This window comes from Lampetra planeri, chromosome 2, assembly GCF_965212315.1.
Source record: "Lampetra planeri chromosome 2, kcLamPlan1.2.h2, whole genome shotgun sequence".
Classification (NCBI taxonomy): Eukaryota; Metazoa; Chordata; class Hyperoartia; order Petromyzontiformes; family Petromyzontidae; genus Lampetra; species Lampetra planeri.
The window spans coordinates 2759943-2783707 of NC_136108.1; the positions used below are offsets into that span (position 1 = coordinate 2759943).

The 23765-nt window shown below is 44.1% G+C and overlaps 1 protein-coding gene across 2 annotated transcripts; it reads right to left on the reverse strand.

Annotated features, from left to right (window-relative positions):
* Positions 1-142: 142 nt before the first annotated feature.
* On the reverse strand, positions 143-23574 carry LOC144724737 (transmembrane ascorbate-dependent reductase CYB561-like). Of its 2 annotated transcripts, XM_078604115.1 has the most exons (7): positions 23439-23574; positions 10947-11078; positions 9508-9767; positions 9129-9227; positions 8341-8444; positions 6164-6321; positions 143-5115 (listed from the first exon to the last, which is right to left on the reverse strand). In XM_078604115.1, exons 3-7 carry the CDS (start codon positions 9719-9721, stop codon positions 4926-4928), a joined length of 765 nt encoding a protein of 254 aa, XP_078460241.1. In that variant the 5' UTR covers positions 9722-9767; positions 10947-11078; positions 23439-23574; the 3' UTR covers positions 143-4925. The 2 variants fall into 2 exon arrangements, with proteins under 2 accessions (XP_078460241.1, XP_078460232.1); XM_078604106.1 differs by lacking the exon at positions 10947-11078.
* Between the last annotated feature and the right edge of the window lie 191 nt (positions 23575-23765).

Genomic DNA, 23765 nt, shown 5'->3' on the forward strand with positions numbered 1-23765 from the left:
CATGTTAACTTTATAAAAAGCCTTGTGCAGAGCTAAGAAAATGCATTATAATTTTCTTTTGACAAGATCTATCAAGAATGCCATGACGATATCTCAAGTCAACGTCGCTTCTGTATTTGTATAAATCACAACGCTCGCGCAATTATATATCACAAATGCTTTAATAAAAGCGAATTTGTATTCACAATCACAAGCAATAAATCACACGTCAACATGTACTCACATCAACAGAACAAATGGAAAGGGTGGATTTGGAGGCGACAGTTGCACACAATTCCTCTAAGCCACAGCTGTACACCTACAATCAATCCTACTCGCTAATACTCCAACATTCTATCTCAGGTAATTCCACGAAATATTTAGACCCTTTACGTTTGTTAGGCTCTTACATTTGCTGGCGTCAATTCATGTTTAGGAGCCCCGGGCACGCAATGAAGTCCCCCTTCTCAACTACTGTGGCGATGCTGTAAGGATGCATTCCTTGCACTGCGCATGACAGGACAACAATTACAGCAGGGCCCTGTCGGCCAAATGACAGCAACAATCGAGTTGATAATGACCACGATGATGGCACTAGACTTTGGTGAACATAATTTACGACTAAACTTTTAATTACTACTAAGCTATACATTACGCCTTCCATAGTCAATATATTATTATATTATTACACTAGATTTCTCGTGTATTTACATGCATTTTTATCATTCACCTCGGAGTGGCATCAACATTTCAAACATTCAATTGTTACTGAAATGCGATGTGGTCTTGAACTATTGGAATCGTCGTGGAACCCAGCTGGCCGAGCGAGGCCGTGGGAACACGAAGCTACATGTTCAGGCTGCAGCTTGAAAAACGGCTTCAAAGAGATGAGTTTCCAGGCCTCATGTGGATCAACATCAGTTCACTGTTTGGTGTAAAGTCACAAGAACCTGTCCCCGTTTCAGCCAACAATGTTTCAAGAGGTTACCTTGAAATTAACGCCTATTGTTATTGTAATGATTTACAGCTGTGAAGTCAGAATGTGTTACGTCCAACCTCGTGTCATTTTACGAAATACTAAATTTAATGGAATGTAAAGTCCAACTGTATACGTTTAAACATTTCAAAAGACACCGAGGTGTTGCTGCACTGCAGTAATGGTGAACCAAAGGAACATTCGAATATACAATGCCACATTTTTGACCGATCGAGACATTTCCACAACCATCCCTACTCCATCCGCACGAAGACTTGATACTCTTCTAAACCTAAATTGCATGCCACAAAGTTGTTCCCCGTACTCTGAAATTGTCACAAACTATACCGCTGACTCCAAATCCAGCCACTTTACCACATTTGCAAATCACCAAAAGGTGTGACAGCAACACATGTTCTTAGTTTGAGATACTTAAGTAGTTTTTTGTTTCTCATTCATTTTTACTTTAAGCTGATATCACACAATTAATCACAGTTTGATTACACCACAGTAATTTAAATATATTAAAATGCATCTCCCCTTAAGCCTATTACGTGACACCACACTTTTGATGCAATCATATAAGTCCAATGTTTGAGACAGCTGGCTGCTCTATCTGCCCTGGCAGAAATTGGCACAATCTCGGCTTGCGGCTAAATTGGCGAGTGCCACCACTCGCCATGGCTGATCTGACGTCACCCCCAGGTTTTGGTCTTGAGATTAAAAAATGAGGAGCTGAAAGGCTTTAAAGTTTACATTCTAGAGTGAAAATCCACGAAAAAAAATGTTGAGGGTCATTTTTTGCTCATGGTCCATCTGACTTTACACTGCAGATTCTTATGGGTGGGATTTTTTTTCATTGAAGTTTAATCCTATATTTTGATTGTGTCACACTCTTATCACTGCACAGTTTAGAGTTTATTCAATGTGACATCACATTCATGATGACACAAACCAGACGTTTCTTGCAATCCTAGGAATATATTCCTGCTTTGTAACTGGATATGCACTCACCGTAATGAATAACTCTTGCCGAGTGAAACAGAATTAAAACGCCGTAAAGTTAAGCATGGCTTTGGAGCGATGGCAGGGCAGTTAATTGCCTGCACTATGAACCCAGCGACCCGAATTCGGTTCCTGGCCACGGTTAACATGAGTGGCGAGCAGTGCCTGGACTTGTCTTGGGACCCCCTTCAACCTGCAATGAAGTATGGTCAAACAACCCCCATATCGCCGACACAGTATGGGGGGGTCGTCATTCGACAGCGATTTGACACATGGCTGTAAACTGTTATACCGTATTCTCCAGATTATAAGACACCTTTCCCCCAGTATTATGTAGCAAAAGTTGGGGGGGGGGGCACCTTACAATCCAGTAGGTGTGTGACAAAATTTGTATAATTTTATCATCACCGGGTACAAGTTTGGATTGCGTCTTGCCAACTGGCGAATGCGGAATTATCGGCAAGCGTGCAGCGTCTGCTGTAAACCTCGACTGTAACCGGCGTAACCTTGGCTACTGGTCCCGTTCATCACTCGGAATTTGTAAATATAATTTCACGGGGATTTTCATTCAGGTTTCATGAATAAAAATACAATGCACGTGATTTCATGAAACAAAATAACGAGAGAACTCTATCGAAACATGGAACGTTGAAATATCTGGCATATTCTGGCTCATTGAGGTGAATGAGCAACGGAGAAGAGTGAAAGAGAGAATAGAATGGAGAGAGACACACAAAGGGCTCCAAGCCTCGTTTGTAGAAGCTCAAGGTGGCAGCTCTATTTGTCAAAGCCGTTGCTGCTGTAATTTATTCAACAGCTTGTTTTTATTTCTCCCCGGACCAGGAATGCGCACAGACACACACACACACACTCACGTTTCAGCGCAGCGCGATGATTTATCTAGATATTTTAAACCCCATTTTAATTCAATAAAGATTCTGAATTCAATATCAACACTTTGCAATCAATGCATCCCTACACTGAAAAACATATAATCATGAACCAATTCAAAATCAGCATTACATCACAAAGCATGATAATACTTTAAACAACGGCGCAGACGGTGAACGAGGGTGGAACGCTGGGAGCTCATCGGTGTGAGAATGTCCGCACACACACGGCCATGCCGAGGCACTTGCAAACCTCGTCACGTGTGCTCAATTTGCGCTTGATGGCTGAGATGACAATCAATGCAATGTTTCCCCTCCCATGTACATCTCTCACAAATGCAGGCAACATGCCGCCATCGTTGCATGTTCTAACCAAACAATTACATGGCACGGCAGAATTAAGACTTTTAGAAAGTACTGTTTGGCTGTATTTTCCTGAAGCCGTGACCTTACATGAATTTCGTTGAGAATGCACCAGTGTGCCAACTTTCAGTTGCCGAAACCTGCTCCATCTACTTTCTCCCTCCCACCAACAAGCAATCTCCTCCTCCGAGCATCGTCTCCCACAAGACTATAATTGTAACCCTTTTTCCTGCATTTTTTAAATAGTTAACTTGCAGTAAGGTAACAGTCTAGCTATCAAGCCTGAGCCTAAAGACCCATTAATTATCAAGAAGAGAAGGCAGTGTGGAGAATGATGAATCGACCCCTACTGTGCTCACTTTGTTGAAACACTTTGAGAGGTTATGTAGGCCACAGGATATGAGCAGCCTCCCAAGGCATGATGGTTTCTCCCTGGCATAACAGCTAAGACAAGTTTAATATTTCAGTGTATGGCTTTCACAGGACACGGGGCAAACTGCTCCTGCAGAAGCATAACATGGTGACCGTAAAGGCAGAAAACCATTCCAAGAAAACTATTTTAAAATGTAATCACGTGTCAATCACAATCGGCACACGACACAAGCGAATAGCTCTTAGCCCGAATTACACTTATGTCGATATGTCTGCAATTATAGCATTGAAAGGCCATTTGCTTTGAGCAAGTAACGTGATCATTATCCACTCAGCAGCAGTACACTTTTTATGGCACAACAGCAGAAATCTTACTCTGAAAGCAGAATGCAAAAACAACATATTTCACAACATGGGTTGGACCGAACTGAGGATTAAAATATCGACAGTGATATGCAACCCGTGGCGTGTATAAATCTAGACTGCAAGTGATGTAAGCGCTTACATCTTAAGGCCAAGCCTAGTTAAATTTTAGTTTAGGCATTAGCCAACCTATAAATAATTTTGGTGCAATCCCTGAAGAAGGAATCTTGCATGACAATTCTACTTCCAACTACGACAAGCAGAATAGTCATCACGACGCATATTGAACTCAAACGGCGTCTAAACGCAACCACATCGCAAGACGCGACATAGAAGAGTGGGACACGAGCATGCTGGGAAAAGAAGGAACGTTTTATTTCATTACGAACCAAGTATCTCCAAGTCAAAATTAAATTAAATATGTTGTAACCAATAGGTGTAATCATCGGGATACTATGGCTGTTTGAAATGGTAAAGCTCAGGGGAGGTGATGAAACAAGTTGAAAAATGTATAAGTAGTTTGATTCAGACAACGGCTAAAAGTCTGATGTCAGTTTGATGTATATAATTTCTCTAACAATATCAGCAAGGTGCCAAGTCCCATTTGGGGAAATGCTATTCTCCGCTCAAGTGGTTTATTTCTCACTCACTCCAGGTGCAACAAATTACTTCCGCATGAAACAGCATGTTTTTTTTTCCAACTCGATTAAACCCACCTGGCATGGGTAAGAAATAGCACGCAAGACGGACACATCACCTCCCCAATGTAAACCTGTGCCTCGCCAGTCACCCACAATAAAGGTGAAGGCAGTTCCCCACCACCTATTCACCAGAGCATTGATTGAGGGTGCTCATCATCGCACCCCTTCACCCGACTCCTGGTCATTAAGTCGGGACCTAATCAGTAAACGGCTACGTCGAGGGGAAGGCCGCGTTTGCAGTCGTCCTCACGTCCCGAAGCAGGCCACGGCGCCGCTTCAGTCCTCCTCTTCGTCGCCGCGCGTGATGCGGTGGAAGTGCAGGCTCAGTGCCTCCTCCTCGGGGTTGCCCGGCCGTTTCCACTCGTGCCGGGTCACGACGTACGCCACGCACGCCGCAAACGCCACCAGCAGGAGACCCAGTGCGTTGGCCAAGATGCCCTCTGGTGGAAACTTGCTGTATGTATCTCTGCATGGAGCGGCGGGGGGGGGCATGACATTCGCTCACTCCTGGACAAGAATGTGCCTAGCCAAATAATTACATTCGTACGCTTAAAACAATATATCTCTATAATAAATGTGAGCGTGCTCTGACAGAAGACATGGCCTCCGAATTAGTATCGCAAAGCAATTTGAGCCTCATTTAATCAACTGTAACATATAAATAAAAGAACAGCTCAATGTTATCAGGCGGAGAACAAACGAGAGGTTTGATTCGATAATTGCATCCAGTCTTGTTGAATGTTGCAAAATCACACGAACTGCACCACTGATCAGTGTGACAGGTCTCGTTACACCAGTATGCTCAGCAGCCGACGACGCCACGTTTGCCGACACCATGTTTTTCCTATGCAACAAAAAACACGTGCTGCCATTGCATTGCAGGTATGAGACTAAAACCACTTGCAATCGTCACCTGAAAATGTAAGACGAGTGCATGTCGCCTCTCAAAATAAAAGCCACAAGATGCCACTGGCACCCAGGTCTATTTGACACGAGGCTGCACATGAATGACGATAATTTGTTCGGGGGCCAATTAAACTATGACAAAGCAGCAAGGCCTTCAAGCGACACGTTTTAAGACTACCGATGAGAGATCCCCAGTGCTCCCTCCCCCCTCCTTTCACACCTCCAATCCTTGTTTCCCCTGCGGGCCTGGGACTACCCCTCCGTAAGTTGAATGTCCCCCCCCCCTCTTCTTCCCTTACCATCCCTTCTCCCTCCAGATGAAATCACATTGACTCCCGAACGCGATTCCTTTGTGTGAAAGAGGTGATAGATGTATTCCCCGCGCCCTACACCCGCGGTTAAGTTCTCCCGTCTTATATAGACAGACCAGTTGCATTGGGTCCGAGGTCCCAGAGTTTGTCCCCGTCCGTTTTTTTTTTGTCACCTAAAGCATTGTTGCGGGCCAATGTTGTTTCATAAAATCGTCATAGCGAAAAATAAATTAAAAGACAGCCGAAAGGGGACAGCTTCACACGCGGGCACTGGGGGGTGTGGCCTGGCCAACGTACTTGATGCTGAACAGCAGCTTCTCGGTGATGCCGGTGAGCGATGCAGCTACTGCCATGCCGAAAATGGTCACGCCGAAGAAGGAGTGCAGGGGCAGGTACCACGCTCGCAGGGCGGACGTGCCACCCGGGAACAGGAAGATGATGAAGCCGAGCAGCCACTGGGGAAGGGGCAGACGGATGGGGTCAAAGCTCTTTCAGCCCCACCTCTCTTCCAGCGTAATGAGACAAGTCCGAAATTGTCAGCAAGCGAAGTGGAAACGCTTCGGTGGTACACATTTGTTGACGACTGATCTCATCACAGCTTGGAAGCTAAGCAGTGTTGGGTCTGGTTAGAACTTTGATGGGATACTGCCTGGGAATAGCAGGTGCTGAAGGCTTGGGCTACATGGTGCACAGGAGATGGCAACACAACAACGGGGTTCAATCGAGTTGGATAGAACTTTAAGTGTTATCCCCTGAAATGCATGGGTTTACTCCAGGCGCTTCAGTTTCCTCCAACATGCCAAACACTCATTAATATAATTGGCAAAACATCCCTATGGAGAACCATCCGGAAAAGGGATCTGACGACTCGGTGAGGCTTTTTTTCCTGGGTAAACAAAGGATGTTATTTTTTATAGTATTTCGCTATTAAAAGATAATTCATGTGATAACCTTTTCAATAGGTATCACCTCCAAATGCCATCCGTGGTCATAGACTTTTCCAAATAATACAAATAAATCTGGCTACCCTCGGTGATCTGGGACCACAGACTCGATACGTGTATATGGAAGCCTCAGAAAAGGTTAGCTAAAAATATATATTCATGGAAATATAACCAGATTACATGCATCTGGGGCACTGGTTACAATTCATTGCTTTGTTTTACCAGGCAGGACAAAATAAGTAAATCTGTTTTGTAAATTAAGTGAACGAGGACTGCAAAGCGCACTTGGAAAATCAATTAAATTCCTATTCAAAGCAGGAATTTACTTTCAATGCAATTAGTACCTCCTCTGTTAGCCAAGTGCAGTGTTTGCTTTTCAGCTATTTGAGGAAATGGATTGATAAGGCTGTCTAAAACCCAAGCTTGATTTCCTGCTGGAATTTAATTTCGGGTTGTAAGGGTTATTAGATGTTGTATTTATTCATATATATACACACACTACTTCTTTCTTATGGCAATACAAAAGAAGAAGATACACACTGATACATGTATTGGACAAAAAAAACTTATCATCAAATATACTCTACTCAAGAAAATGTATTTTTATTGTGCAATCGGCATCATGTCCTGAGACAGTGCCAATTTTCAACTCTTGCAGAGCAGTTTCATCGCTACCCTGTGTTAGAGAAGGGTCCAAAAAGAGTTAATCACAGAACTACGTCCGAGATCCATTCGTCACCTCTAATCTGTATCAGGGCATTGCACTTCCGGTGTGCCCTGCTAAAGAGATGTTAGTTCCATGGAAATGAAAGCAACCATTTGTTCATTTATTTAGATCTTGACATTCCCAAAATGTAAGTTAAACTACAATTTTAAGTGTGGGGTTTTTTTTTTGTGGAGTCACTTGAGAATCTGGTTTACTCACAGGTTACTTCCTAGTAGTTGAATCCAGGATATCTGGGGTGGTGGGCACAGCACTCTGACTCACGCGGCATTGTGGCCAATTCACATAATTGGTTTAAAATAGCAGCCATCAAAGATGTGTTTTGACATTTTTGGGTCTCATCAAACTAAACTAAAGATGTTTTTTTATCTTGCCAGGTAATGCCCACAGCTATTTTTCAGAAGCAACCTGCCCACAAATGATAGCTCACCAAAGTGGCTTATGATGTAGAAATGTATAGCAGCCAAATATTCTACACACACGTTTCTAAATGTGGAGGAAAAAACCAGAAGAGCCGGAGAATAACCCATGCGACCACGGGGAGAGCATGCAAACTCCAACTATGCAAACGTCAGGGTCGGCATCGAACCCACAACCTCCTGAAGGTGAACATCTCACCACCCCACCTTGCACCCACGGTGGGGTAGCTGCACTTGGGGGTCAAAGGTTCCAACACGCTACTACGCCAAAGGGAACAATGGTTTAAAAAATGAAACTTACCTGCGAGTGAGAAAGGAAGCGGCGGCAGAGGAGTTAACAGAGAGAGGCTGAGGGAGGTGCAGTGTTGTGAAAGAGCGGCTCCTCACCTGCATTGCAAACAGCATGATGGTTATGATTCCCAGCCAACTGTGCAGGCTGTAGAGGTTGGGGATGTTCAGGCTGTTGTGAAAGTCAAACACGGCGACAAGCCCTACACAGAAAAAACCACAAGGCAACAGATTGATCAGGAAGAGCCACCATACACTGAGAATTAGAAGGGAGAATTTCGCTGGAAACACCAACATCTAAACCGCGCTTTGTTTTTTGCGCCATCACCTTTGCAAAAGGGCGTCCCATTGTCACGTAGAAACAATTTTGTTAAATTTTGCAGTTTTGGAATGATGTACTTGTTTTTTCTATTGCAAGTAACACAGCTTTCACTGTGAATATAAAAAAAATGCATACGGATGTAAATAATAAAAATGTCCTCAATGTGTTCAAGCAAACATAAAACCGTGAAGTGTTCCTGTGTTATTTACTGTTAGCTATTACATGCAAATAACATATGTTTATGGCAAAGTGCAACTCATTTCAAGCTTGAACGAACTGAATAACAAAAGCATTTGGTGGCTTATAAACAATCTCAGGCCAAGATGAACCGGACATGGGATCGAGTTGCAGTGGAGGTGTGGTGTCAGGCAGCACGGAGGCAGGATAATGATGGTGTGAAGATAATGACGACATGTTGGCTCGGCATGAACCGATGGGGGGAGGGAACGTGGAGGTTTGGTGGACGTACAGTCGAGCGATGATTACAGGGACCCTGAGCAATAATCAATTATATAAGCCCCCCCACGCCACTGTATTGCTCACGCTCACTCAAGCAAGAACTCACCGATCACAGAGGAGATCAGCGCACACATATGCAGGGTGGCGTGGATAATCTTAATGCATTTCTTGTTCTCTTCACGGAAAACGCGGTACACCAAAATTGCTGGAAAAGATACAGAAAGGCAATCTGGTGAACGTAGCAAACAGCAGCATACACTGGAACCTCTGTAGGCCAATGAGGGTTATATGGTTTGTTTAACCTAGGTGAGAACTCTAAGAGACTGGGATAGCCTCATTAGTGATCTGGGCCATCAAAGTGACCAAAGTAAAAAAATCTAATATATTGCACAAACACAAACCAGTGTTAAATCATAAATTCCCTGTGCAGCGCAAGTTGGCTCGGCGCAGATTACTTTCACGCCCATCGTGTCAGGATGACGTACCATCTCCATATAAGAACACCATGCCGATGACCATGCAGAGGGGGTGGATGTTGAACTCCAAGACGCCGTGGTCCCAGGAGAAGCCCCCGCGGTAGTGGCCCATCCACACGCCCACCACGATGACGGCGGCGAGGCCCAGCACCTGCGAGCTCGCCACGAACCAGGGCAGCTGCTTGAGGCTGCTCGAGGAGCTCTCTTCATCGGGGCTCGACATCGTGCACACCTCCGCCGCGTCGCAGGCGCCGATGTCACCGTCGTTCCTGTCGTGCGTGCGTGCGTGCGCGCGGAACGACGCGAGTCAATCTTGGCCCGTCGTGGCAGCGGGCATTCCCTTCCCATGCCGACATCTCCAGAGCCAACCAATGGGGAGACGTTGCCCACATTTATACAGAATAATAATACCCGAAATAGGGTAAGGAGGGAATGGCACCCAAAGAGCTTGATGATTTAAGACCCAAACAATATTACTTATTTATAGTTTTCACCTTTTTTTGACACCAGCTATGCCTATAAAACAATGTTGTCGGATTTTATATTTAAAGACGGTTTTTAAAACCTAAATTTGGACAACTGTTGTCATGATGTAATGTTATGACAGTTACCTGGACTTCTCGTTTTGCAGTTTGAAATAATGGTCAATAAAACAGGGATTCACAGTTAGATCGCGTAAGTATAACGTCAATGGTGCCATTCGCCCCCCCTCTATCAAACACAGCCAAACAAATCAAGTTGTCACGTGAACAAAATATTTTCCTTCATACATGTGATCTAACCGTATTTTGTTTACGAGCCATATTGGTCGAGAAAACCTAGGGTGTTAAATTAAAACGAGGTTTTTTTTTGTATAATTTGCAAGTTAATAAGTAAAACATGACATACAAGGGCATGTTTTTTTAACACACACGGCTAGGACTTGGAAAATGTCACATTCGTTACTACACATACAGCTTACTGCAAATACCACATTTGCTGCAACATATCACTGCAAATTAATCTGATCACTGCGATACAAAAATCCAACAGAAAAACAGGAAGACCAATTGCAATGGATCTTGAAACAAAATAAGCGCTCGCATAACCTGAAAAACAACACAGGTAAGATAAAAGACGATTAGACATGGATAAGTGATGCCAAGTAAATTTGCTCCCTCTTGGCGTCACGGTGGCAGAAGAACCAGCAGACCGAAAACGCCTCCATAATTTGACGCTGCCACGCCGGGGGCGCAGTGAAGCCAGCCTCACAAGGAGCCATCCCTGACTGCTGCATAACAACATCGCCGCAGAGCCACGAGAACGAACCTGAGCCAGGACGTGCACGCACGGGGCGCACGAGCACAGGTCAACAACGCGCGCGTGACAAGACACCTGTAAATCTCAGGTCACGCACACACACAGACCGTCGTAATACTCCCCACGATAAATAACGAGTAAAAACTCACCCTCCAGGTGGGAGTAATAAACGAGAGCCTCTCGCCGGACGGAGCAGCGGCAGGTAAGAACGAGAGGGGCCGCGCCGTGATTGTGCGCTTGACTTGCGGCACGCTGTGCTCAGCGCGGTGTCCGGCGTCGATCTGCCGGTCGCGCAAGCGCGATGCGTCAGCAGCTATACCGACGGTTGCCGTGGAAACTGGTCCAGACGTCACGTTAGCGGAGGCGATAAAGGAGCTCGCGTTTTGGTGGAAACATCGCCGGGAGGTTTGCCGAAGCAGCCGGGGCATGGGGGGAAACGCCCAGAGGCCGAAGGATAATCAGTTGTCCTTCATTCTCAATTTACTGCTGGCTGAAGCTCATTGCTCCTACAGGGTTGGTCAGATTAGCGCCGCCTGTGAGGGAGGCAGCGCTCTGAGTGGAAGTCAACAGTGGAATCTTTACATTGATGTAAGATTTATAACAGAGGAGTGCAATGCTCATGTGAGCGGAAGGGAATTGACATTATTTATTGCTGAAGGGTCAAGATATGCAATGAGTCATCTTACTCATGCACGTGCAGTTACATATAACTACCCCCCTATTGTGACAGATTTTAAGAGTAATATTCGGTTATTTCATTGCCAAAATAGTTATGTATGCTGCCCAATTTTGCTATTGTTTGTTTATCAAATATTGTTCACCTCAGTGATGTATGCTGCCACATTCTGCTTGAAATTGTTAGTGGCAATAAGTACAATGCCTGACACCTTGCATTTCTATTTGATTAAAACTAGTGTATTTATCGCTTGTACTTCTTAAGTTGTGTTCCAGATCTTAATATCATGGTAGCGCTGCAGGACAATATTTTATTATCCAAACTTATCAGGTATTTGTTTTTTAAAGCACAATTTGCAGAGTTCCTCATTTAAAAGAAAGCGTTAAGGAGGCACTGTCAAACGTACATGTTATTTATAAATGCGAGGCAAAAATTATGAAACCATAACCCACGCTGAGCTCAGGTTTGACACAACTACATGCCTTTTATGTAACCGGGCTCTAATGTTTAAATGCCACCATTAAACATCAGGTTATTCAGTGGCCTTACCGGAATAAAAAAAACAGGAATGCAAACCGCAAACAACCACCATCTGCAATGTCCGTGCGACGCTTATTAAGTTCCGCTCAATTACATTACAGCAGCTGACAGATGGCTTCCGCTGCCTGGATCATCCGATTACAAGTTGTGCTGCTTGCCCAGGGGGGTGGCTGGCTCAAGCCATCTTTCACGCCAGACCACACTCATCCTGCAATTGCCTTGCTCCGGTCACTTGGCCACTGGCCCGCTTAACCAGAACCACCCTCCCCATTACGCAAAAGTGGCGGGGGGGCGCCTGTTCCCGCAGCCGAGCTAAGTGGGTCTGTCGTTTCTGCATAATCAGTTCACTGGCTTGGAGCCCCCCCGACTTTGGCGCTGACGTTTTTTATCAATGGGCCGATCGTTTCAAAGCGTGGGTATCAAGTCGGCGGCTGCCTCGTCTGCCGCCCTTGCGGACGTGCAGGAACCCGTGACGCCCTGTGTAACGGACATAATGGTGCACCGCGACTCGATCAGCAAATCGATTGTCATAATTTGCGGTTGTGACTTGATGCGAGCACACACAAAAAATCGTTCAAGATTTACAAGAACACGCGTATTATGGACCGTGTTCTCGGCCTCAAATGTATATTTTTGTTTTGGTCCACTGGCATAAATTCAACAGCATATAATTTTCATAAATAATATTCAAATCAACTGTTACGTGCATGATGCGATACATGCGAACAAAAATCTATTTCTATCAAATTATTTAATCAATGCATGGTTGCATTCCCTCTGTGCAAGGGGGTGTAAGCATTGAGACAGTTTAGTTTCATACCCCAGCTCCAGCAAAATAAACGATCAAATAAATGGAGCGGATGACAGAATCACATGACACCAACATGAAATATGCAAACAGAAGAACCAGACCCAAACTTCAGTGGAGTTAGAAAGCAGCAGGATTTATTTTAAGCTGTATGTTTAACTATCAGGTATAAGATAGGCAATACGTGTACTTAACTGTCAGAACATAACACCATTCGTTTTCACGGAGATGGGACCCTGCACATGTAAATGAATTGTGTTGTTTTGTTCTTTTACAAACGAGAATCAAGACAGGAATTCGTACAACAAAGATAGGAAAAAACAAACTGTGTAACAAACTGTCAGGTCGACCAAAGGCCATAAGTGTGTAATTAAAGATGATACAACTACCATGAAAGTATGGACACAACACCAAGACAATGTTCCGAAACAAAGTATACATAACAACAAGTCTTGGATATTACCAGTAAATTGTTAACATGTGTTCTCACACAGTATATTTGTTGATGTAATAAAGAGACGTTGTGTGAGAAATCCATCGTGCCCTGTCTGTCCAATCTGTAGCTTAGACAGTAGTAACACAAGCACAAGATACACACAGCATGTGAAAATGATCTGTCCACTTTAACTTGTTACTTTATCGCTTTTATTCAAGCAGTTAACCCCAACCATGTCATCATCATTGATAAGCAGAGGGCCCCACATAGTGCTGGATACACCGTTTGTCAGTGCACTGCACCACACCGTACATAGCCAACCGTGCGAATCAGACGTGCAGAGCATACAACGATCTGTGAGACTCAATAATGAGTCGGTGGGCAGATCTGCAGGTGGCTCTATAAGCGAGTCAGTCTCGAAACCAATTTTCTTCCCAAGACACTCCAGCCTCCTCCATGTCTGCTTCGTGGAGATCGCCTCTGGTGACAGCCAGTTACTGCACGTTTTCCCTATTAACTTTGTGCTTGTTCGGATGGGCATGAATTCATCAAGAACAGTAGTGATGTAATTTCCTAATTGAGATGCAAATGAATCAACCATCAATGCAGGATTGAGACACGCCGATAATAACCAAACTTTCTAACAGAGAGCATTATGGTTCACTCGTTTCCAGTCTCTGTATGATATCGTTGTGACGAGTGGGTGAATAATAGGTTATGCCACTTTGCACGTCACGTGACTCATCTGAAATACCTACGTCTTCAATAATAATGTCTGTGACAGTTAAGGCATCCGCGGATGTGAAGATGTGACCAGTATATTTTCCGAGCTACATATTGCGACGCTGGCGTGCTGGGTGAAACTGTGACTGTCAATAATCTCGGCGAGATCACTGTTGATTTTACCACAAGTACCAGTCAATCCGGGATAGTTCAAGTCACCACAGATGATGTAGCGAGAGCCAAGTGACCCACAGTCCAGAGGACCAGAAGCTCAGAAAATAAATCCGACAGCAGTGAAGACAGTGATCGATAGATGGAAGCAATCGGAAGCCCACGCATGCTCTTTCGTTATTTTCACAAGCAGCAGCTCGAATTATGTGATTGTTAATGAGTCTCTCAGGACTTTCACGCAGATGTCTTCACGGTGAATCAGTGCGATCCCACCACCATTCAGGCTGCTGGTGCCAGGCTCCCTGAGATGGTGAAGATGTACAATAGCGAATTCGTTAGGTGCAGCCTCACGCTTAATTACGTCCGTTGAGTCATCATATACTCAGGTTTCAGTAATGACAACAATTGTTGAGTCCACAATTGTTGATCAGATCGTGGATCAGCGACATCTTGTTGCGTTCACCAATCCAAAGTTGAGGAGCCCTGGTCCAGGGTTTGGCTCGATACCTGACGTCAGCAGTAGTATGGCGATGAAGGTGCTCTTCCCTAATCGTCTGGATGCAGGGCAGAAGACGAACTGACTAGGGCTCCAGCACAACCATGTGCGAGGCATTGCAACAAGTGATGAACACGGTCGGGTAGAGGTCAGCATTTCCACAGCGATCATAGCACTCCCTTCTGCACGTTGGATGCTGGGCCAAGTCTGCTGGCGAGTTCCACCACAGTATCGGCGACGTTTTGGTGAGATACAATTGGTTTGTCGATCAAGAGAAGTTCCCGGTATGGCCCCCCATTCTCCAGGGAGGAGGGGAGGCATTGCTTGACCACACCGCTCAGCTCGCTCAGCCACTGTCCCGCAGAGCAAGGCCTGGCCGCAAGCAGCCGGGCAGCAACAGCAAAAGTTGCAGCGTCGCCATCGGAAGGTGTTGTTGCTGCTGTTGCTGCTGTTGTTGTTGCTGCTTTTTCTATTGTTGCTGCTGTTGTTGCTGCTGTTGTTACTGTTGTTGCTTCTGTTATTGCTATTGTTGCTGATGCTGCTGTTGTTGCTGTTGTGTGTCCCAAGACCTACTTCCCATGACGCAAGTCCCATTTGTTTCTCCCTGGCTGCTCAGACAGGGCCAGCTGCTGCAGCGTTGTGTGTCCTTAGGAGTCTGATGCAAGGGCTAGAGGAGCCACCAGCTCCTTGCAGAAAGTGATGCAAGGTGGCTTCACCGACAGCATCAGTGTGTAAAACAAATCATCATGGAAGCTTCTAGCAGCAGTCCCCACATAGCAGGCTCTCGATTCCTCTTCAGAATTGATTAGATGCTGACACTTATTTTCAAGTTCTTCCTTGGAGCAGCATTTGACAGCCATCTTTTCTGATTTTTCTAAAAGATGCAGTAACTCTTCTGCAGTTTGCATGCAGATTCTGCCATTCGGGACATCTGTTGCTCCCGGTGGCTCTATCTCTCACTGTTCATGCAACTTATTGGCAAGACGAAATTTTGGATTAAATTGGTTCAAAAGTGCCACCAGAATACTAAAATCTAATGAATGCAGTGGCTGCTCAAGGTCACCTAGAATAACATGGATGTTCTTGGTTAATACATAGTTGACAATTGCTATTAGTTAGAATAGTCTGGCAACCAAAGTGGCCCCATTATGGTTCCAGGTAAATGCAGTGAAAGGTGTGACTTGATAAGGCTCAGTGGGCAAGTTGAATGCCTACCTTGGATGATGTGCTTCAAACGTTCATTTCCGTGTTAGAAAGCGTTTGCTTCAGCTATCTTGATATAGGTGTAGCTTATGGAGAATGCCATTGACTTGTTCATCTCTTCAAATCAATCGTTTACATCTGCCTCTGTCATTTGCATCGTCACCAGAGCAACTGTTCATCCATACTCCGTGCTTATGAAGTCTCTTAAGTCAGTTTAAATATCCATTGCAGCATTGTTGAGTGCCAAGTGAAGAGATACATATATGTCCATGGTGCTAGCAGAGGAAATCTGGAACACTTTGCGGGATGCCTCACAAGCCACTGTTTATTCACTTTCTTCTTGCATTCATCTTCAAAAAGGGAACCCAAATCCTTTAGCGCAAGACACATCCAGGATATAGTTCAGTAAAGTGCTCAACCGTCTATGTCGTTTTTAGAACTAAAATCTTTGCTGACACTGCTTTGTTTCCTTTTTGGTTTTGGAAAATCAATGCCAGCTTCATCTGCAAGCAGCTTTAAAATCGCCTTTCTCTTTTTTGGAGACTTTGGCAAACTTCGAAGTACTCGTTGCTTAGCTTTCTCCAGTGACTGTGGTGTTGTGAAGACCTTTCTCATGGACTTAGAAGGACCAGCAGCTACCGATGCCACACATGAGAATTTCCTTTCCCGATGTCGCTGGACTCGCTCTCTGTTTTTCTTCAGAGCCTGAAGTTTTTCCTTCTCTGACATTGTAGCCTTCTGTACTCTCTTCCTCTCCCTGTCCTTCTTTCTCATGAGATCAGCCTTCTCTGTGTTCATATTCAGTTTGGTTCTGTACCTCTGCATCTTTTCCTGTGCAGTTAGTGGCATCCTTGACAGTAATGTGATGTGCACCTACAACCATCACATACAATAAAAGGTAACCGTGTTACATCACTAACAAGGTCATGGTAACAAAATGCATTAAGCATTCTCGAAGAAAAAGAACTAAATTTTTTTTTTTAAGTTCATAAATGATATATTCATTTTGCAATTGAAACTTATGGCGGAACCCCCGGGGTCCCAGAAGCCCCCGGCTCTCGCATAAACTGCGTGGCGACATCATTTTATGTCTGTTGAAGGCGAACAGTACGGCGATCTATTCCTCTCGACGAGCTCTACACGATGCGCTAATCCAAGTTTCAAAGTTTTGTTTCTTCTGCGCATTTATCCTCGCTGTGCTTGGACGACATGACAACAGAATGATCCGTGCCAGGTGGGTCGCGGCGTTTATGTGCTCGGTGGAACGGAGTCGGCAATTTTTTTTTATTAATTACGATTTGGCCTTCCGTTTATTTGAAACCCCGGGGTCCCGCCATAAGGTTCAATTGCCAAACAAACTCATTAACACAAATGCTAAAAGATTCTTAGCAGAAACCATATCTAACCAAAATCATATCTGTCATTTGGAAGAATTGTTTTTTTACAGCCCTTTATCAATTTTGCTGTTTTCAACAGTGCCCCTACATCAATTGGATATTGAGTTAAACTTTGCAGCCCTCTTTGTTAAGTTCGACAATTATTTCCTGTAACTCTTATAAAATGTATTATCATTACTATGTTGTCATCAAATCTGAGATGGATGATATTTTCTCCACTTGTGTTTATGCTTTATATCTAAAATCCATGTGTTTTAAATGTTCAAATGCTGCTCTGATTAGCACTGCTGGAAGTGTATCTCCATGTCTGACACCTATTCTAATTTGCATATTGTTGATTTTTTTCATATCATCTATGAGCAGCCAGTGCATGTATCGAAAACACAAACACAGCAAAATAGAATGGAGCAAACTGAAAGTGTACAGGAAAACATGCTTTGAATATATATTGGGAATCATAAAGAGGAACACATGGATCAGCAAGAAAAATGCAAATGACAGATATTATTATTTCAAAAGACGGCAAGCGGGCGTGGGCAGGATGCATGTAAGGGATGATTGCAGATGGATGAGACTGATGATGTAATTGCAGCCAAAGAAGAGTAGGCACTTGAGAGGAAAATCTACTGCAAGATTGGAGTGATTATATGATTCAAAGTGTAATGAGCGTAATGATTATGGCATTGCAGGACCATAAGAAATGGTGATGCCGTGGGAAGGTCTCCTTCTAACGGTGGTGGACAGACAATGGCTGATGATGATTACATAACTGGCACAATTTATAATTATACATGTCTATACAATACTGTTTTAATAGGTGTTCGATTCATTATTTATTTAGAAACCAGGACGCATGAAGACGCACATGTATGAAAAATATTGCACTTATGGTAGCAAAATGTGGCACATTTCATCCAGTAGTAGATACACAATAGCTTTTTGTTTACCTGATCCTATGGATCTCATGTGCCAGGACGGTGTTTTTGTAAACATACAATATTTATAAAAAGACAAAGCTCCAAAAAATGCGAAACAAAGATGCACAGAGAACATATACTCCAGAGCCAAGTGTCATTTGGCTTGTTCCTGAAAAACGACATTGTTATCAGCAACAAGTTTTATCCCACATCAGTTTAACACCCAAATTCCACCTCCACATTGTCAAACGGGCCAGTGTGCTAACATGACAAGCCTACAGCAATATTTCTAAAATCTGAATAAAACAGAGTCACGGCACAGAATCATTAATCATACGCATAATCCTCAGGGCTAAAACTGTCACTGGAAGTGCTAGCATCTGGTTATTCTGGAGGGACTGCTGCTAAAAGACTCCATGTATTTCAAATTAATTGCATAAGTAGAGCGGGGAGGGTGTACTAAATGACAAGACAAAACATGACTTGGGCAGGCAGGGTTTGTATGAGAGACCAAGTCAGGCAAGATTACTCCTATTATTTACTCACATCGGGTGTATGTATGCGTGCGTGCGAGCGGCAGTGTAGTGGTGAGCGAACCCAGTGACCCTCGTTAAATTCCTCCTTAAGGTTAATATCGGTGAAAAATATGTGAATCGGTGCTGGGCCTCCCCGAGTTCGACTCAACCTTAAATGAGTACCTGGTGTGGTGTGTAACATTAGGAATGGGGATAAAATTTGGCTGGGCATGGTGCTGGCCACCCATCCCCTCCATGCATGTGCCATATCGACCTTCATAGGTGCTTGCTAACCGCACATGCCCCAACAGCCTGTTAGAGGCTATATGGGGGGTATTTGTCTTTTTTATGTGTTGAGTGGTGGCGCAGTGGTTAGCACACTTTGATGTGAATCCAGAAAACCTAGCGTCAATTCCTGGCCTCAGCTAACATCATTGTTGATTATCCGAATCGGTCCTGGGCCTTCCTTAGGCTTTACATGAGTATCACGAATCAGGAGATGAAGGCGACAGGGCGAGGTTGTGCTGCGACACCACCTCACCCACGTGCACCCTTCCAGCCCTTATCGTCGCTCTCAAAGGGTACTTTCCTCAACAGTCTGTATGGCTATCTGGGAATGTTTTTTTTTATCTTTAGCATTTGAGCAATTAACATGTCTCATGAAACGAGCAATCCAGGTTGGTTTCAAGACATTTGGATCATGGGACCTTTTTTGCCAGTAGCAAAGTATGAAAAAATAAGGAGTTCAAACACCAAAAAGATACCGGTTGCAAGGAATCAAGTCAGCATTAACCACAATGCATATATTATCAAAGTATGTTGTTGGCATGTTCACCACAAGTACGGGTGGTTAATGCAGACAGGATTCCTGGCAAAAGCTATCTATTTGGTGTTTGAACATCTCAACACCTATTTTATTGAAAGGGTTAAAACCTATGCTTGTTCTTCTTAGCATTCCGATCATTGACAATTTTAAATCCAAATCTTATGACAACGCTTTATCCGTGTGTGGCGCTTCCCCTAAGTCGACCAAGCGTAAAATGAGTACCATGTCAAGTGTGTTAAGATCGGCGCTGGAAAGTTACAGAATGACCAGGCAGCCCCCTTGTGTGCCATTCATTCCAGCCACAATAATCACGCCCTCACAAGTAGGCCACCGGGCTACCACACGGTAATGATTAAACACATTTCTCCTTCTCAATAACCGCATCTTACATACGTTAGTAAGATTAATTAAGCTCGTGGTGTCAAGTTTGGGTATTGGTAATGCAAGACTCCCCCCCTGTTGTCATAACAAGTTTTACAAACACTCATTACTGGAATAAAAAAAACACTTATTTGAGCAAAACAGCCAACCAGTGTACAAAGGATGAGGATCATGTTATCGTTTGTGTGTATATATATAAATGTTTACAAAATATGAGCAAACAATAAAAAAACCTACTGCTGTATTACGAATTTAAGTTATTTGAGACGAAGAAATAAAAAATTAAGGTGCAATCCTGACCTGCTCTGAGCATAAACAGCTGACATGTCTGTCATTGCACTGTTAAAAACATCACGTGCCTGGGCAAAACGAGGTCAATGTTGTAGTCAAGATACACAATGTGTCAAAGAAATGTTTAACCATACACGGTATTGTAATAATATAATTTATTGTAATTTAATATCGTAAAATACTATAACTTCCCTTAAGTTTTTATGCAACAAATTATTTCTTAATGATCCGTGGAAACGTTTTACAAACTTTTCCCGCTTTTGGGCGATTTCCCCATACGCGGGTGTGGGTGGGGAATCCGAGGATCGCTGTTTAATGCAAAAACAGAAAATGTGTGCCCAAGATAAAACAACTCAAATCAGGTTGAACAAATACACATACCAAAAAAAAACCACAAACGCCATTTCGCATGGATTGCTTTCCACTGGGCCAAGCTTTGCATTATACCAGGACATGCAGATACATCCTTAATGATAATAACAATTGACAAGACAATACAATTAGTAATTTGTCTATCATAACAATAAGCTCTGCGTCTGTGCATAGCGACCACAAACATGACGGCTGTTTATTGATGTGCAATTGCCAATTTTCCATACCAACATGTACTCTATACATTATTTTCCAGATGGTCCCATGCCATGAAATGGAAGTTTGATATTAAGCGCATGTCTTCACATTCAATGCAAACATCTGCAACAGGTTGACTTCGACACTGAGGAATACCACGCATGGGATTTAACAATTTGGCAACTGCGCGTGCCAAGCACAGCTGCACTAACCGTTCTCACAAAGGGAAGCACGCAATCATTATCAACAACACACACACAAATCCCTCCCCAAAATTAGCCTGACAGGCTTTAAAGATCCTATGGATAAGGCAGGGGGTATCTACCCCTTTGACCAAATCCCCTGCGCCAATAACTGTCACCTATTAAGGGCCAGTGCTGCACACAAGCTGATTTGTGCCACCAATAGCCATGCAAGGCAATGCAACCTTGGTCTCCGTGTTGCTGATGTTGACTACAATGTGAAAGGCGCAGTACTCATTTCAGGATGAAATACAACTTGCTATAGATATATGCATCATGGACAGACGATGAACATGCTGGGTTCATACACGTCCGTGATACGTTCAAAGACCAAGGCAGCACGGCACACGAGAGGGTGAGTGGCGAACCACACGCCCGACCGCCTTTGTCTCCCGAGTGGTGATGTTCATACACCGCACCAGGTAGTCATTTGGGGCCGTCTACTTAATACATACACAACCGAGCGTGATACACACAACCGTGTAAACATGCATATATGTATTAACGTAACTACAAGGTAAGGGTGGCACGGTGATTAGCACACTGCGCTATGAATCTGGTAACCTAAGTTGGATTCCTGGCCACGGCTAACATCGGTGGTGAGTAATATTTGAACGAAACTTGAGCCCCCTCCCCTTCAATACGCCGCATTCACCAGTGAGGTGAAGTAGGACTCTTCATGAATGCCGTAAATGATTACTATTTTATTTACCTGAGCTACAGTACGTACATGCACATACATTCATAGATTATTCACAAACATAATACATGACGCACACACATACTGGACAAACACGTGTAATGTTTCATCTCCAAATTTTTCGTAAAAAGGACGCACGTTTATAGACGTCTGGCAATGTTTGACTAAATTACTATATAATACATCAAACATATAAAAAACCCAATCACTGCCATCTCGCATACACAGTAGGCCATGAGCCACCGAAACCAATTAAGAAAAATCTCAACACATTCGTCAATAACACGTTGGTCTCACAAGGAACACACTTTATTGGCAATTGAGTGCAAATTTAGCTTTTTGTTGTTGTGTAGCAATGCCCATGCAGCATCGTATCGCCACATAATTCAAACCAATTATGAAATCACTTGACAGTTCAACCACTGAACCAAATAAATAAAAAAAACTGCTCATAAATCCACTCAATTATTTATTCAACCAAAAACCAACGCGCTCAACGTATTACTCCGCACGAATTCCTGGGCCAATTAAGCAGGCCATCAAACACCCACTGGAGTAACCAACAATTCCATTAACCAACACTAGCCACTCAAACAATTACTCAACCAATTAAGCAGCAATCATGCAATTAACAAACCTGCTAATGATGCATTACGCATGACAATACAGCCTCCTGCTATGAAAATGTCAGGACGCTCCTGAAAAATGATAGAGACTCAGTGAGGCTTTTCTAGGCTAAACAAGCAAAAGTCATGTCAATCGTAATCATAACCACAAACCAATCACTCAATCAAACATTAAACTAGGCTTTCGCGACCAATATCATCCATAATACAGGTGAGTTTTGGGGGGGAGATTTGATCGCGGTTCAATATAAAAGTGTCAAAACAATAACATTCTCACGACGTTTCGACTGCAACACAAGCAATCGTGAGAATTATATATTTTATATTTTTATTATTGTATTGTTTCTCTTCTACGTGACTTACCGAAAGAACCAAGAATATGAATCTCTGCAGTCACGAAAGCTTTAAATCAAAAATCTAAGTGTCGTTAATGTGTCGATTGTAAATGTCGTGGATTTGCTCTTCAACACACCGGTGTGGTGCTGTACTCGTAACGAATTGGCACGTTCTGTTTACGTGACAACCCTTACTAGTTGTCCGTGTCGTGTGGTGGCGGCTTTAACGACACAACATTTATATACTGTACTTACGTGATTTAACCCCAAAAAACCCCGTCAATAATGGAAGTACGCCAGCGTTCGTTCTCAAGGCCGTGGCGACCTCGTCGACCCGAGAGACACAACACAAACTCATCACTGGCAGCGGCCGAACAACTTACTTGTACGCAGTGATACGAGTTTTGTTTAGTAACACGACAAACGTCCATACAACTTCCCACATATCCTAGAAGCGCATTGTTGAAGCGGGTGCGGTCAGTGAGCGGTGGGGGGTTCATGTGCGAGAGGCAAGGCCGTCTTCGTCTCCCTCCCAACGATACAATGTGTAGCACACTCGGAACGCGGACTCAACACGTCGAGTGAATGAAGGTTACTCCACTCCACATTGAGGAGCGAGTCCAGCTTAGCGGAGGTTACAAATTGCGGCAACTACACCGCCCGCTGTTGCCATATCCGTGACGGGGATTCGAACCCGCGTTGTTGCTGGGTCTGTAGTGCACAGTGGCATGACACGCACACACACAAAAGACGCACAAAGACACACAAACACACACACGGATATTTACCTCCCAAACGCCACCAGATCAAGTCACAGAGAGACGGCAACGCAACGCGCTCAAAGCGGCATGGCGTGCGTTGACGATGACATCATCACGCACACAGCTGGGGCTCGTGCTGGCGTGACGTAATCGCGCGGGCCAGAGCACGCGCGATGACGTAGAGGCCGCTTGCGAGGCCTCGTGCTGGCGTGACGTCATCGCACGGATGCTGGTGTAGCGCGCTCTTCACGCGTGCGCGAGGCGAGCGTGACGACATCGCGCTGTCACCGCGTACAGGCCGCTGAGCGCGCGCCCCCGATCGCAGCGTTACGTCACCGCGTAACGGTTGCATTA